The sequence below is a fragment of the Procambarus clarkii genome, chromosome 78, assembly GCF_040958095.1.
Source record: "Procambarus clarkii isolate CNS0578487 chromosome 78, FALCON_Pclarkii_2.0, whole genome shotgun sequence".
NCBI classification, from domain to species: Eukaryota; Metazoa; Arthropoda; class Malacostraca; order Decapoda; family Cambaridae; genus Procambarus; species Procambarus clarkii.
Window position 1 is genome coordinate 18,219,095 of NC_091227.1, and position 13,208 is coordinate 18,232,302.

Sequence of the window (13,208 nt, forward strand, 5' to 3'; positions counted from 1 at the left end):
ACGCGATAAATATAGATGAGAGAGATCAATATAGATGAGGGGGAGAGCTCGAGAGAGAGAGAGAGAGAGAGAGAGAGAGAGAGAGAGAGAGAGAGAGAGAGAGAGAGAGAGAGAGAGAGAGAGAGAGAGAGAGAGAGAGAGAGAGAGAGGCCACACTCACCACAATCATACAAACAAACAAACAAGAAACAAACACAATACACTGGTCGGGAAACCATACAACACAAACAAAAATCTTCCATTTACCCCCCCCCCCCACGTTACAAAAGCGAACGTAACATGTTCGAATCCCAAGTGTTCGAATCCGTTATAAAAGACCTTGAACTGTGGCGAATTTTCAGATTATCCTCGTCAACAAAGACCAAATGCTCATTAATCCAGCCACCAAAACCCCTTGTTTGTGTGAACAGGAAGATTTACACACACGGCTCTCAACTGCTGACGTTCGAACAGCTCTCGAACAAGAGAAATACATTGCAAATTTGCCTAAGGATCAGATTACAGTCAAGCTTGCGTGTTATATTGTGAAAGTTTTTTCCTCGTATTATTTATGCAATTCAGAAATTGTGTCACTTATATATTTGTTAATAAGTGTCACAATTCACACGTGTTTCATTGTTTTACTCGTGTTCTCTCGTGTTTCAACAGCGTTTCACTGGTGGTTTCAATAGTTTCACTCGCGTTTCACACGTGTTTCCTGTAACTTGAAAAGTCCTCTTGGAGGATCCTACATTCCTCATCTGTCAAAACTCGTCTCTTTACTTTTTATATCATCCGCAAACATCGACATATACGACTCAATTCCTGTTTGTCTGTCGTATGTGTTGTTTGAGCGTATATGTAGTGTATGTCTGTATATATATACGCTCACCGTCCTCACCTTTCAACTTGCCTTAGCTACTAGTGTTTTTCTCTCATCACCTGGGGAAAAATTAGATAAACGTCTTGCAAAGAGAGAGAGATTCCGTCCCCACGTGGAGGAGAGAAACGTTCCTACCCAACATACTCCCATGTGAATGACATACAACATACCACGACTCTAAGTATGAGGTCACCAGCTGTACGCACACACTATCAAAAGCGTATCAACTCACACACAACTGATAATTCGTGATAAATTAATGTAATGTGATAATTTATGGTCTATTTAATGTCTGGTGATAATTTAAGGTAAATATAATGTCAAGTGATCATTTAAGGTCTGTATAATGTGATAATTTAAGGTCTATATAATGTGATAATTTAAGGTCTGTATAATGTGATAATTTAAGGTCTATTGTATATTTTCAGTTGTATATAGTCCTGGGGACCATTCAGGCTTGTTTGAATTTAAGGTCTATATAATGTCTGGTGATCATTTAAGGTCTGTATAATGTGATAATTTATGGTCTGTATAATGTCTGGTGATCATTTAAGGTCTCTATAATGTCAAGTGATAATTTAAGGTCTGTATAATGTCTGGTGATCATTTAAGGTCTCTATAATGTCAAGTGATAATTTAAGGTCTGTATAATGTCTGGTGATCATTTAAGAAAAGTAACTATATTTCCAAATGATGATTCACCTACAAACTCTCAGTAATTCCTCTTCTACCACCTCGCAGCGAATATTTAATTGATTAGCAATTCCTTTGCAGTGATTAATCAAACTATTATTACAACCTTGCACTCCCTCCTTCGAGGTACAGAGTGCCCATCGACGGAGTACGCCATCCCGCACCTGGGGGCGGACGGGAGCGTGTACCATCCACCGCCCCTTCCACACTCCAAGCCGCCTCTCCACACCCTCAACACCTTTCTGTGCAAGCACACACCCTCGCCCATCCCGCCCTCAGCGTCGCAGCAGCCGCAGGAGAGCTTCTACGCTGCGACTGAGATCGTTGCGGTGAGTTAGCGATGGTGGTTACGAAACCTGTGTATCGTATCTGTCATGGCGGCTTTGTTTCGGTGTATTTACAGGGTTGTAACTGTGTCCTAGCGGTGTATGCGAGTAAATCCCAGAAGTGTAAATGTAAATCTGAGAGGTGTATATGGGCCCAGTGTGTATTCCCCAGCGGTGTAGGTGTATGCGAGTTGTGTTAGTGTTGCTCAGGGGTGTAAGTGTATACCAGTGGTGTATGCAGGTGTGTCCCAGGTAAGTGTATACGTCTGAATATTCAAGTCTGGTGTGTGGTGATACTGTATTTTGTACAGATAGTAATTAGGTGTGTAGTTGAGGCCCAAAGGTTGATCTCTCTTGTGTAATGCCTTGTAACTTGTAGTTGTGTATTACAAGCTCTTCAGAAACCTATATCTCACAAATCTACTTTATATACCAGTGAACTTGTCTACCTCTAATCTACCTTAGTTTAAATTGCAAGTAATCTTACACAAATTGTATACAACTGTCTTGTCTACCATACCTCCACATTATATATCTCTAATCTACCTTACATCTTACTCAGTTTATCTACATAATCTACCATTAATCCACCTTAGTTTATCAGAGATTAATCATAATCCGGCGTGTCTCCCATTGTTGTTGTTTCTCTTTTTCTCCCACTCTTATGGACTTTATTATTTGGTTCTTCCTTCTTGGTTAATTATTCTTTCTCAGCTCCCCTTTTTGTCGTCTCTTCTCAGCTCCTACCGTTCTCCCCTCAGCTCCCAACGTCCTTTTCTCCTCTCAGCTCAACAAGCCCTCTTTATAAAGGCATAAATAACTAGCACTCTCGCTGTTCTTCTTGATAGTGGTGCAGTTTGCATGAAGGGATTGTCCTCCCGATGACTGCACCGGCGCACTCTTACAGTGAGGTCCGAGTGTTACCACAGATGGTTGTCTGGTCTCCTCCTGCAGGGCAGCAACAGCGGCAGCAGCGTGGGCGGCGGGGGCGTGAAGCAGGGGGCGGCAAGCAGCGTGACGGCGCCCATCGAGGAGGTGAAGGCTAGGGAGATCCCCAGACTGGCCATCACCCTTCTCCAGCAGCTGGGTGAGGGCCAGTTTGGTGAGGTAGGTCCTGTGGTTTATGATGGCTTCTCTCCTGTCTATTCCACGAGGTCATATCATCTAATTCCTGTTTGAATTGTGTGTATATGTTCAGCCTTGCTGGGGTTTCTTGTATTAGTGTGGAGGCCTCAGGTGGGTCTCCACGGGGGCTAACCACCTGTCTCCTTCTACAGGTGCACCTGGGCGAGGTGGAGGACGAGGAAGGGGAGAAGCAGATGGTGGCGGTGAAAACTTTGAGACTCGAAGCTTCTCATTCCGTCAGGTAAGTCGGTGCTCTAATCCACACTATCTCAGGCCTAATATAGTACATATCTGTGCTATACTGAGCCCAGGAATATTTAAGTTTGGTTTCGGTATTGTTTTTAAGAACTCTGATAAACCGCACTGTACCCCCACCCACCACACTGTACCCCCAGCCACCCTCACTGTACCCCCACCCACCACACTGTACCCCCACCCACCACACTGTACCTCCACCCTCCACACTGTACCCCCACCCCACCCCCACCCACCACACTGTACCCCCACCCTCGTAACAACACACCTGCCGCAGGTGCGACTTCGAGCGCGAGGTGGAGATCCTGGCGCGCCTGCGAGACCCCAACATCGTGCAGGTGGTGGGGGTGTGCTCGAGGGAGGAGCCTCTCTGCATGCTCGTAGAGTACATGGAGCACGGCGACCTCAACCAGTACCTCCAGGCACACATCGCCGAGACCGCCTCCCCCAGGAACACCCACGCTAAAACGCTCAGGTGAGGGCCACCGGGTCACCATGGGAGGGGAAGATCATTATTCGGTGTTGTTATACCTGTGGGTGATATATGGGAGTATGCTGATGCCCCTTGTTCCTCTCCCTACAGCTACGGGTGCCTTATATATATGGCCACACAGATTGCTTCAGGGATGAAGTACTTGGAGTCACTCAACTTTGTTCACAGAGACCTCGCTACCAGGTTAGTACCAGGGGCTACCAGGGGCTACCAGGTTAGTATCGGGGGCTACCAGGTTAGTACCAGGGGCTACCAGGTTAGTATCGGGGGCTACCAGGTTAGTACCAGGGGCTACCAGGTTAGTATCGGGGGCTACCAGGTTAGTACCAGGGGCTACCAGGTTAGTACCAGGGGCTACCAGGTTAGTATCGGGGGCTACCAGGTTAGTACCAGGGGCTACCAGGTTAGTACCAGGGGCTACCAGGTTAGTACCAGGGGCTACCAGGTTAGTACAGGGGAACGAGGGTCATGTTAGTACCAAGAACAACCAAAGCGGTGCTACGTTAGTACCAGGGAGCACCAAGCCAGTAGTAAGGGCTGGACACGGTGACGAGTGCCAGACACTAATGGGTTACACCTGCATAACCCATTATTACAGGTAACCCATTACCCATTAAATACAATTAAATAGTGTAGTTCCAGGAGTAACTACCCAATAGTTACACATCGTTGTTACAACTGTGTGTGTGTTTACTGTTTGTACCTGCAGGATCAAGCTATTAGCTCTTGGTCCCCGCCTTTTTTTAATCGTTGGTTGTCTAATGTAAGATTCCCGACCTATTTTCCTCTATAATATCTGCTACATATGTTTATGTATGTGTGTGTTTATGTACTTCATACACATAAAGATGGCCAGTAGACACGAGGCCCACTCCTCTTTCTAATGTCACTGAGTTAATTAATATATGCAACAAGAAATAATTAAATTGTGACTTCTTGCAGGAACGGTGCTCAATCCCCGATGGTGCATGTGTATGGGCAGTGTCCCGTATCTCCGTGCTCATAGCCTAGCTCCTAGTGCTCATATCCCTTAAGTGTTATGTAGTCATTGTGGCTTAATAGTTTGGGTGCAGAAACTACCATTCCTAATGAAGCATTCGAAACCTTTGTTTAATTTAATAGATTTTTTGCAGAACCTTTTTTTTCGTGTTGAGAGATCCGTCATCTTGTCCTCTGACCCTGTTTAATATGCGATATAAAAACTTTTTAACAACCTCTCCAGTTATAAATTCCCAGGGCTGACATTTGCATAAAACGGGATCCGGATTTAAGCTTTTCCCAGAGCCCCTCGTCGTCAGGGTCGGGTTCTGGCCGCTCGTACCCGACGCCTCTTACCCCCGGGTCGTGTAGCAGCAAGGCCTCTTCTGCCTCTCTTCACAATACCTTCCAAATACTTCATATTCACAATCGTGTCAACTTCAACAGTTTCTAATATGTTATAATACCGTTCATCGTCAGCCTTGCTAGATGGTCCTTCAGGATTTAGGTAATTACTGTTGACCAGACCACACACTAGAAGGTGAAGGGACGACGACGTTTCGGTCCGTCCTGGACCATTCTCAAGTCGTGGCTGGTCAACATTCTTCAGCCACATTATTGTGACTCATCGCCTAGATAATCACTGGCTTATAATCAGCCTTTGTCAATCTCCTCTCAGTAGTGCGTCCTCAGCGAGGGACTACATTTCTTACGCAGTCAACCTTGGCGTAAAAATTACGGTGGTTTAAGAAAATGAAACACACCACAATACTGACGCTTTATACGCCAATTGATTATCGCCTTCAGTAGGTTAAAGAAGTAGGATAGGTTCTGACGCTTTGGGTTAGCGTAAACCACTGCATTTTATACGGAGAGGAAATAGAATACACCCCTTAATTAGCCCAACTATTATCCATTTCATTACTTGATTTATCGTTGATATTGTGTGGGATTGTAGTTGGTCTCCCAGACTGTGTTGATGTTGCCCACACAGGAACTGCCTGGTGGGGGCCGGCCACGTCATCAAGATCTCTGACTTCGGTATGAGTCGCAACCTGTACGCTGGCGACTACTACAGGATCGAGGGCAAGGCGCTGCTTCCTATACGGTGGATGGCCTGGGAGTCTGTACTGCTGGTGAGTGAACCTGTCCTCTGTGGTGAGTGAACCTGTCCTCTGTGGTGAGTGAACCTGTCCTCTGTGATGAGTGAACCTGTCCTCTGTGGTGGGTGAACCTGTCCTCTGTGGTGAGTGAACCTGTCCTCTGTGGTGAGTGAACCTGTCCTCTGTGATGAGTGAACCTGTCCTCTGTGGTGGGTGAACCTGTCCTCTGTGGTGAGTGAACCTGTCCTCTGTGGTGAGTGAACCTGTCCTCTGTGGTGAGTGAACCTGTCCTCTGTGGTGAGTGAACCTGTCCTCTGTGGTGAGTGAACCTGTCCTCTGTGGTGAGTGAACCTGTCCTCTGTGGTGAGTGAACCTGTCCTCTGTGATGAGTGAACCTGTCCTCTGTGATGAGTGAACCTGTCCTCTGTGGTGAGTGAACCTGTCCTCTGTGATGAGTGAACCTGTCCTCTGTGGTGAGTGAACCTGTCCTCTGTGGTGAGTGAACCTGTCCTCTGTGGTGAGTGAACCTGTCCTCTGTGGTGAGTGAACCTGTCCTCTGTGGTGAGTGAACCTGTCCTCTGTGATGAGTGAACCTGTCCTCTGTGGTGAGTGAACCTGTCCTCTGTGATGAGTGAACCTGTCCTCTGTGGTGAGTGAACCTGTCCTCTGTGGTGAGTGAACCTGTCCTCTGTGGTGAGTGAACCTGTCCTCTGTGGTGAGTGAACCTGTCCTCTGTGATGAGTGAACCTGTCCTCTGTGGTGAGTGAACCTGTCCTCTGTGATGAGTGAACCTGTCCTCTGTGATGAGTGAACCTGTCCTCCCTGACGAGTGAACTTTCCCATAAGACTGGCGACAGCTGCCATTCGCTAACAGGATGAACAACCCACATCACCAAGAATCTGTGTATCAGTAGGAAGAAATGTGTCTTTGAGCGACAATGAGGCGGGGTGTATTCTCACTGTCGCATGACTCTGGCCGTAAGACTGCTGCATGTCTGGGAATGAATCGTAAGACAGAGGGGAGAGATCCAGGAGACTGGGACAGCACCCCACGCCACCTGCCGCCTCCACACTGCCATAAATAAACACGACTCAAGACGCCTGGAGACCCCACGTATGGTGGGCGGGTTTAGGAGGTCGGTGTGCGCGTCGACTGGGTTTACCAGTAGCGTCTCGACAGTACTCCCTGGAGGGTGATATGGGCGGCGGGGGTGTGTATCTCCGCAAGCTCAGGCTCGCCTAGTATACCTCTACCCTCTATATCTTAAGAGCTGGGCATCTACACCTCCGGGGAAGGGGGTGGGGGGGGGGCACTTGCACAGATATGGCAGCTGTGTTGTGATTTAGAGGTGTGTTGTGGTGGTGGCGCATTTCTTCCCTTCTGTGTTTTTTTCTTTCTCAATCTTTCCTACATCCCGCCTTTCCTTCTGTTTTCATTCTCTCCTTGATTTCCTGATGTTCTCCCTCTTTCTCCTCCCTCCCCTCTCCCTCCTCCTCGCACTATCGACGGGTTAAGTAAAAACTCTCATTCATTATGATGTCAGAACTTCAGGGGTGGGACTTGTGGTCAACTTTCTACTCTCTCTCTCTCTCTCTCTCTCTCTCTCTCTCTCTCTCTCTCTCTCTCTCCTACTCTCGCCTCAACTAATTCCTCTCCCCCTCTCCTTCCCCTCATTCTTCTCCTCCTTTCCTTCCTCTTTCCTCACCCATTCCTTAAATGAGCCTCATTATTTTATCCTGAGCCTACCCTTATCCTTCCTCTACTTTCATCCCTAGATCTTGGATTCATCCCGTTTCATTAACTATCACTATCATCCCCATTTTCACCTTCATCCCCTAGCCTCACTATCATCCCCTAGCCTCACCTTCATCCCCTACCCTCATCCCTTATCCTGTGTTGAAGAAATGTGCGTCGGGTGAGTCACGTGGGTTGAGTACTGGTGATGACTGTGTTTAGGTGCTTGTATAGTCTGCTGGTGTGGTCGTGTAGGCATCACTGGTGGTAGAGGCAACAGGTATGGTAGAGGCAACAGGTGTGGTAGAGGCAACAGGTGTGGATGCTGCTGCTGCAGGTGTGGAGACGTGTACTAACGTGAACGGTGTTGCAGGGCAAGTTCACGACGAAGAGTGACGTGTGGTCCTTCGCCGTGACGCTGTGGGAGATACTGACGATGGCGCGGGAACAACCCTACGAGGACCTCACTGACGACCTCGTGATCGAGAACGTCTCCTTCATCTACCACAACGAGGCCAGGAAGGTGAGAGGGGGCACGGGGAAGGTGAGAGGGGGCACGGGGAAGGTGAGAGGAGGCACGGGGAAGGTGAGAGGGGGCACGGGGAAGGTGAGAGGGGGCACGGGGAAGGTGAGAGGGGGCACGGGGAAGGTGAGAGGGGGCACGGGGAAGGTGAGAGGGGGCACGGGGAAGGTGAGAGGGGGCACGGGGAAGGTGAGAGGGGGCACGGGGAAGGTGAGAGGGGGCACGGAGAAGGTGAGAGGGGGCACGGGGAAGGTGAGAGGGGGCACGGGGAAGGTGAGAGGGGGGAGAAGAGGGAGTGACAGGAGAGACCAGGGAGAGGCAGTGATGGCATGCAATAAAGGAGTGGGATGGAGTAAGACACCAAGGCGTGAAGGAGGAAGCAGGTAAGGAACAAAGGCTTGAGGAGTGTGTAACAACGCACAAGATCCCAGATAAAGAAGGTCAGACGCAAGGGGGAAGAGGATGAGCCACTTTTATGGTCAGGGTTAGAACGCTTGTGAAGGGATTCCCCTGGGAAATGAAAGTCAATTAATGGAATGAACAGAAAGATTAGGATCGGAAAAAAAACATCATTGAGCTCCTCGTGAATGACCTTGTTAACATTTAAAATATTAAAATCAGTTCATTCATCACTCTATGCAAAAAAAATGTTGGAAAATTCTCGTCAAATCTCTCATTGTTGGCCAGAGTGAGGTCATGAGGCAGGGCTCGTTCCTCGGCTCCATCCATCGCTCACTACCCCTTACTCCTGGTTCCTGCCTTCCCACCCTCCTGGTTATTTGATGAAGAAATTTTTGTGCGTGAAAATTACCTTGCGGTTACCCTGCGATGATTTCGAGGCTCAACGTCTCCACGGCCCTGTCCCTGACCAGTCCCTCTTCTGAAATGAATAATTTCAAACAAACTGTTACTTATCAAGTAATATAGGAAATGGCTTTGGAATTGCCTTGATTACACTGAACTAATTAAGAATCTTACCAACAGATGGTGCTGTTTTAATTAAGAATCTTTCCGTCAGGTAGCGCTGCTTTAATTACAAACCTCGGCAATAGATGACTCCCTTCTAATTGCTGGTTTTTATTCATAGATGGCGTTGTTCTAATTAAGAGTTTCTCCACCAAATGGTACTGTATTAACTCGAATATCACTAACTGCCTTTGCTATTCTGTTAGATTCATAGCTATATTCCAGTTACAAATATTAACACATGTTGGTCTGACTACCTGCATAAATGGTGCTCTCCTAATTACACTCCATTTACAAAGACTAGACAATGCTCACTTCCTGGAGGGTCGGCGTTCGATCCCCGATGGTACAAACGGTTGGGTTCCGTACCTTTACTCCATCCTCCTATCCCGTCTCCTGTCCTGATGTCCCTTACGGATGTCATATAGTCATGCTGGCCAGCGCTTTATCGTGATATCCCTCTAGTTACACGCACTCTGCATTTTGTGGAAAATAGGATTCTTACCATAGAATATCTCTCCATATCTCTCTCCTGGACTCCATCCCAGGCTTCTTTGTGCCTGGGATGGAGCCGACACGGATAAATAATAATTTTGGCCTAGTGGTGTTCAACATGGAGCCGCCAATATTTAACATGGAAATAGGGAAGAGTTAGGGAACAGTGATCACATATGGAAGGTATGGATTTTTTCCAAAAAACTAATAATTGTTACAAGACAATTTAGACAAAATTAAAAATAATAATGGCAGAAGTTTAATAATGACAATAGTACGGTTTAGGGTCTGAGGATGATGACAGAAAATCACAAATGAGAACAATATTGACAGTGCCCACTCTGGATGTTTAAAAGAACTGGGAATGATGATTGGTAGAGATCTTAAGACAGAAAAGCTCTGTGCAAGTGTCCGAAATAGATGCTACTGGGAATCAAAACTAGAAGCCCTAGCAATAAGATATGCAGTAACTTATCACAGTAGAATTCTGTTAAAGACATGGAACTAACCTTTCTTCTTCTGCTGCAGGTGTTGCTTCCCCAGCCGGCCAACTGCCCCAAGGAGATCTACGACCTGATGCGGGAATGCTGGAAGCGCTCAGACGCCGACCGCCCAACCTTCCGGGAGATCCACATGTTCCTGCAGCGGAAGAACTTGGGCTATTCTCCGGTTACCTGAGACTTGCTGGAGAACCTCCGGGGGGCTTGCGTACCCTCCCGGAGGTCCTTGGCCAGCATCGGGTGGGACTTGTGTTTACACTCCCGAAGGGGCCGTCGAGTGCCGCCTCTAAATGGGACGACTCATGCACTCTCAGAAGGGGACATGAACCAGCTGGAAGGGGGTCAGCTCCTCCCGACGACTCCCCGAAGAGGCTACGCCAGCTTCGATAGAGACGTGTGTCACTCCAGCCGCAGTCTTCTCTTTCGCACTTACGACGGACGACAACTCCGACGTCAACTGTGAAAAGGAAAATAACACGAATGAATATATTCACTCTATACCCTTAAAATCTTTCTTATAAAACTAATACTAGAAAATTTAAATGGGAAAGGGAACATAACACAAATGTTAGTTATTTTAAGTATTATAAAAGTGTATATTGTGATCTTCGTTCTGGAAAACGAAAACTGCAGTGCATTGCTAATTACATGATAGTAATGATATCATAATTGGTAACTAAAGGTGTCGAGCTTTGAAGAACAATTGATAACGATGGCAAATTACCGTCACGATTCTGGTAACGAGGTCAAAATACAATGTATATATATATTTCAAGTACTTGTATCCGCCTCTTAATCGTGGCAGTGCGCTAACATGGCACCCACTCCACGTAATGCAAGTGGTTAACGGCCAGATACACAGAGCCGGACTGTGTAAGTGAACGAGCAACACATTCTAGTCCAAGTTCAATAATAGTGAGCTATTCCAAGCCTGATAATGTTCAGGAAGCAGAACGCTCTTTCAAATACAGGAAAATAAAACGCGTTACGTTGGGAATTCATTGGTTTGAAAGTCTCCCTTCTGCAGCCTCTGTGGGGCCGTGAGTGTACTACTGGACATCACAGAGCCCTGACAAACATCTCGGCTCTGGATATCAGTGGTTTCTGTATATAAAAACACACAAGACGTTTTCTGTGGCTATGAATTTTTTTGTGATCTTATGATTTGTTTACAAATTTATTGCTTCAGATAATTGTGTGTGTGTGTATAATTATCTATATATATATATATATATATATATATATATATATATATATATATATATATATATATATATATATATATATATATATATATATAGATAATTAATATATATATATATTAATTATGTATATATATATATATATATATATATATATATATATATATATATATATATATACATATATATATATATATATATATACATATATATATATATATATATATATATATATATATATATATATATATATATATATATATATATATATATATATATTATACACTATACTTGTATGTATGTTTGTATCAAAGTTTTATTACTGTACATATCAAGGAGGAAGACGTTTTACAGTTAAACTTTCACTCATTTTAATTGCGCCTAGTCAGTCGTTCATTACTCTCTGCCTCGTTCATGTCTAATATTGCTATTGTACTACAATAGTCAATCGTGCTGGTTTGAGGCAGGACCGGAGGTCTCACAGCTGGGAGGCAGTACCGGGAGTCTCACAGCTGGGAGGCAGTACCGGAGGTCTCACAGCTGGGAGGCAGTACCGGGAGTCTCACAGCTGGGAGGCAGTACCGGGGGTCTCACAACTGTATGATTTAAAACATTCGATTGTGAAAGTTCACTTCCGGTACAGTGTTGCTTGCAATATAGCATCGTTTCCGGTAGTGTCGCTTCCGGTACATCATTATTTCAAGAACCGCGTCACTTCGTGTTGCTTCCGGTACAACGAGCAAGTCCCAGCTAATTTTATTAACAATTCGACCTCTCTTTGTTCTCTTGGTGGATTATTTTTTTTTGTTTAGAACATATTATTGTGAGAGTTGCACTAGTGTACAGTACATATATATATATAATTTGATTCCGTTTCATAATTATTCAAATTTTATATAGATATATAATTGATAGTTAATCGAGAAACATTTATTAAATAGACGATTGGATAACAATAGGTTTAAAAGTTCGTATTTAATAACAAAATAATTTGGTAAATATGTAACTGCTTGCTCTTCACCTGTGAACAGTTGGACTCTTTTATGTGGGTCTTGGGACCACGAGTTGTCTGGGTCTTATATGTGTGTGTTTGGTCTCGTATCCCCTACCCATGGCCCTACTCCCACCCCACCCCCCACCCCCACCCCGGGTACACACACACACACACACACACACACACACACACACACAGAGGGTATAGATTCGTTCCTCTCAATGTTTGCCGACGATGCAAAAATTATGAGGAGGATTGAAACAGAGGATGATAGTAGGAGGCTACAAGATGACCTGGATAGACTGAGTGAATGGTCCAACAAATGGCTGTTGAAGTTCAACCCGAGTAAATGCAAAGTAATGAAACTAGGCAGTGGAAACAGGAGGCCAGGCACAGGATACAGAATAGGAGATGAAGTACTTAATGAAACAGACAGAGAGAAAGATCTAGGAGTTGATATCACACCAAACCTGTCTCCTGAAGCCCACATAAAGAGAATAACGTCTGCGGCATATGCGAGGCTGGCTAACATCAGAACGGCGTTCAGGAACCTGTGTAAGGAATCATTCAGAATCTTGTACACCACATATGTAAGACCAATCCTGGAGTATGCGGCCCCAGCATGGAGCCCGTACCTTGTCAAGCACAAGACGAAGCTGGAAAAAGTCCAAAGGTATGCTACTAGACTAGTCCCAGAACTAAGAGGCATGAGTTATGAGGAAAGGCTGCGGGAAATGCACCTCACGACACTGGAAGACAGAAGAGTAAGGGGGGACATGATCACAACCTACAAAATCCTCAGGGGAATCGACCGGGTAAACAAGGACGAACTTTTCAACACTGGTGGGACGCGAACAAGGGGACACAGGTGGAAGCTGAGTACCCAAATGAGCCACAGAGACGTTAGAAAGAACTTTTTCAGTGTCAGAGTAGTTAGCAAATGGAATGCATTAGGAAG

General features: G+C 45.7%; 1 protein-coding gene across 5 annotated transcripts in view; it reads left to right on the forward strand.

The window, feature by feature from the left end:
* Ddr (discoidin domain-containing receptor 2) overlaps positions 1-11,051 on the forward strand; it is a 642,292-nt gene extending 631,241 nt beyond the window's left edge. For all 5 annotated transcript variants that reach the window (XM_069314116.1, XM_069314113.1, XM_069314117.1 and 2 more), the window contains 8 exons: positions 1,688-1,884; positions 2,836-2,988; positions 3,159-3,247; positions 3,539-3,736; positions 3,845-3,937; positions 5,727-5,868; positions 7,944-8,093; positions 10,083-11,051. In XM_069314116.1, the coding sequence (XP_069170217.1) occupies positions 1,688-1,884; positions 2,836-2,988; positions 3,159-3,247; positions 3,539-3,736; positions 3,845-3,937; positions 5,727-5,868; positions 7,944-8,093; positions 10,083-10,232 (1,172 nt within the window). In that variant the 3' untranslated portion in view covers positions 10,233-11,051. The remainder of the gene's footprint in view (positions 1-1,687; positions 1,885-2,835; positions 2,989-3,158; positions 3,248-3,538; positions 3,737-3,844; positions 3,938-5,726; positions 5,869-7,943; positions 8,094-10,082) is intronic.
* Positions 11,052-13,208: the final 2,157 nt, after the last annotated feature.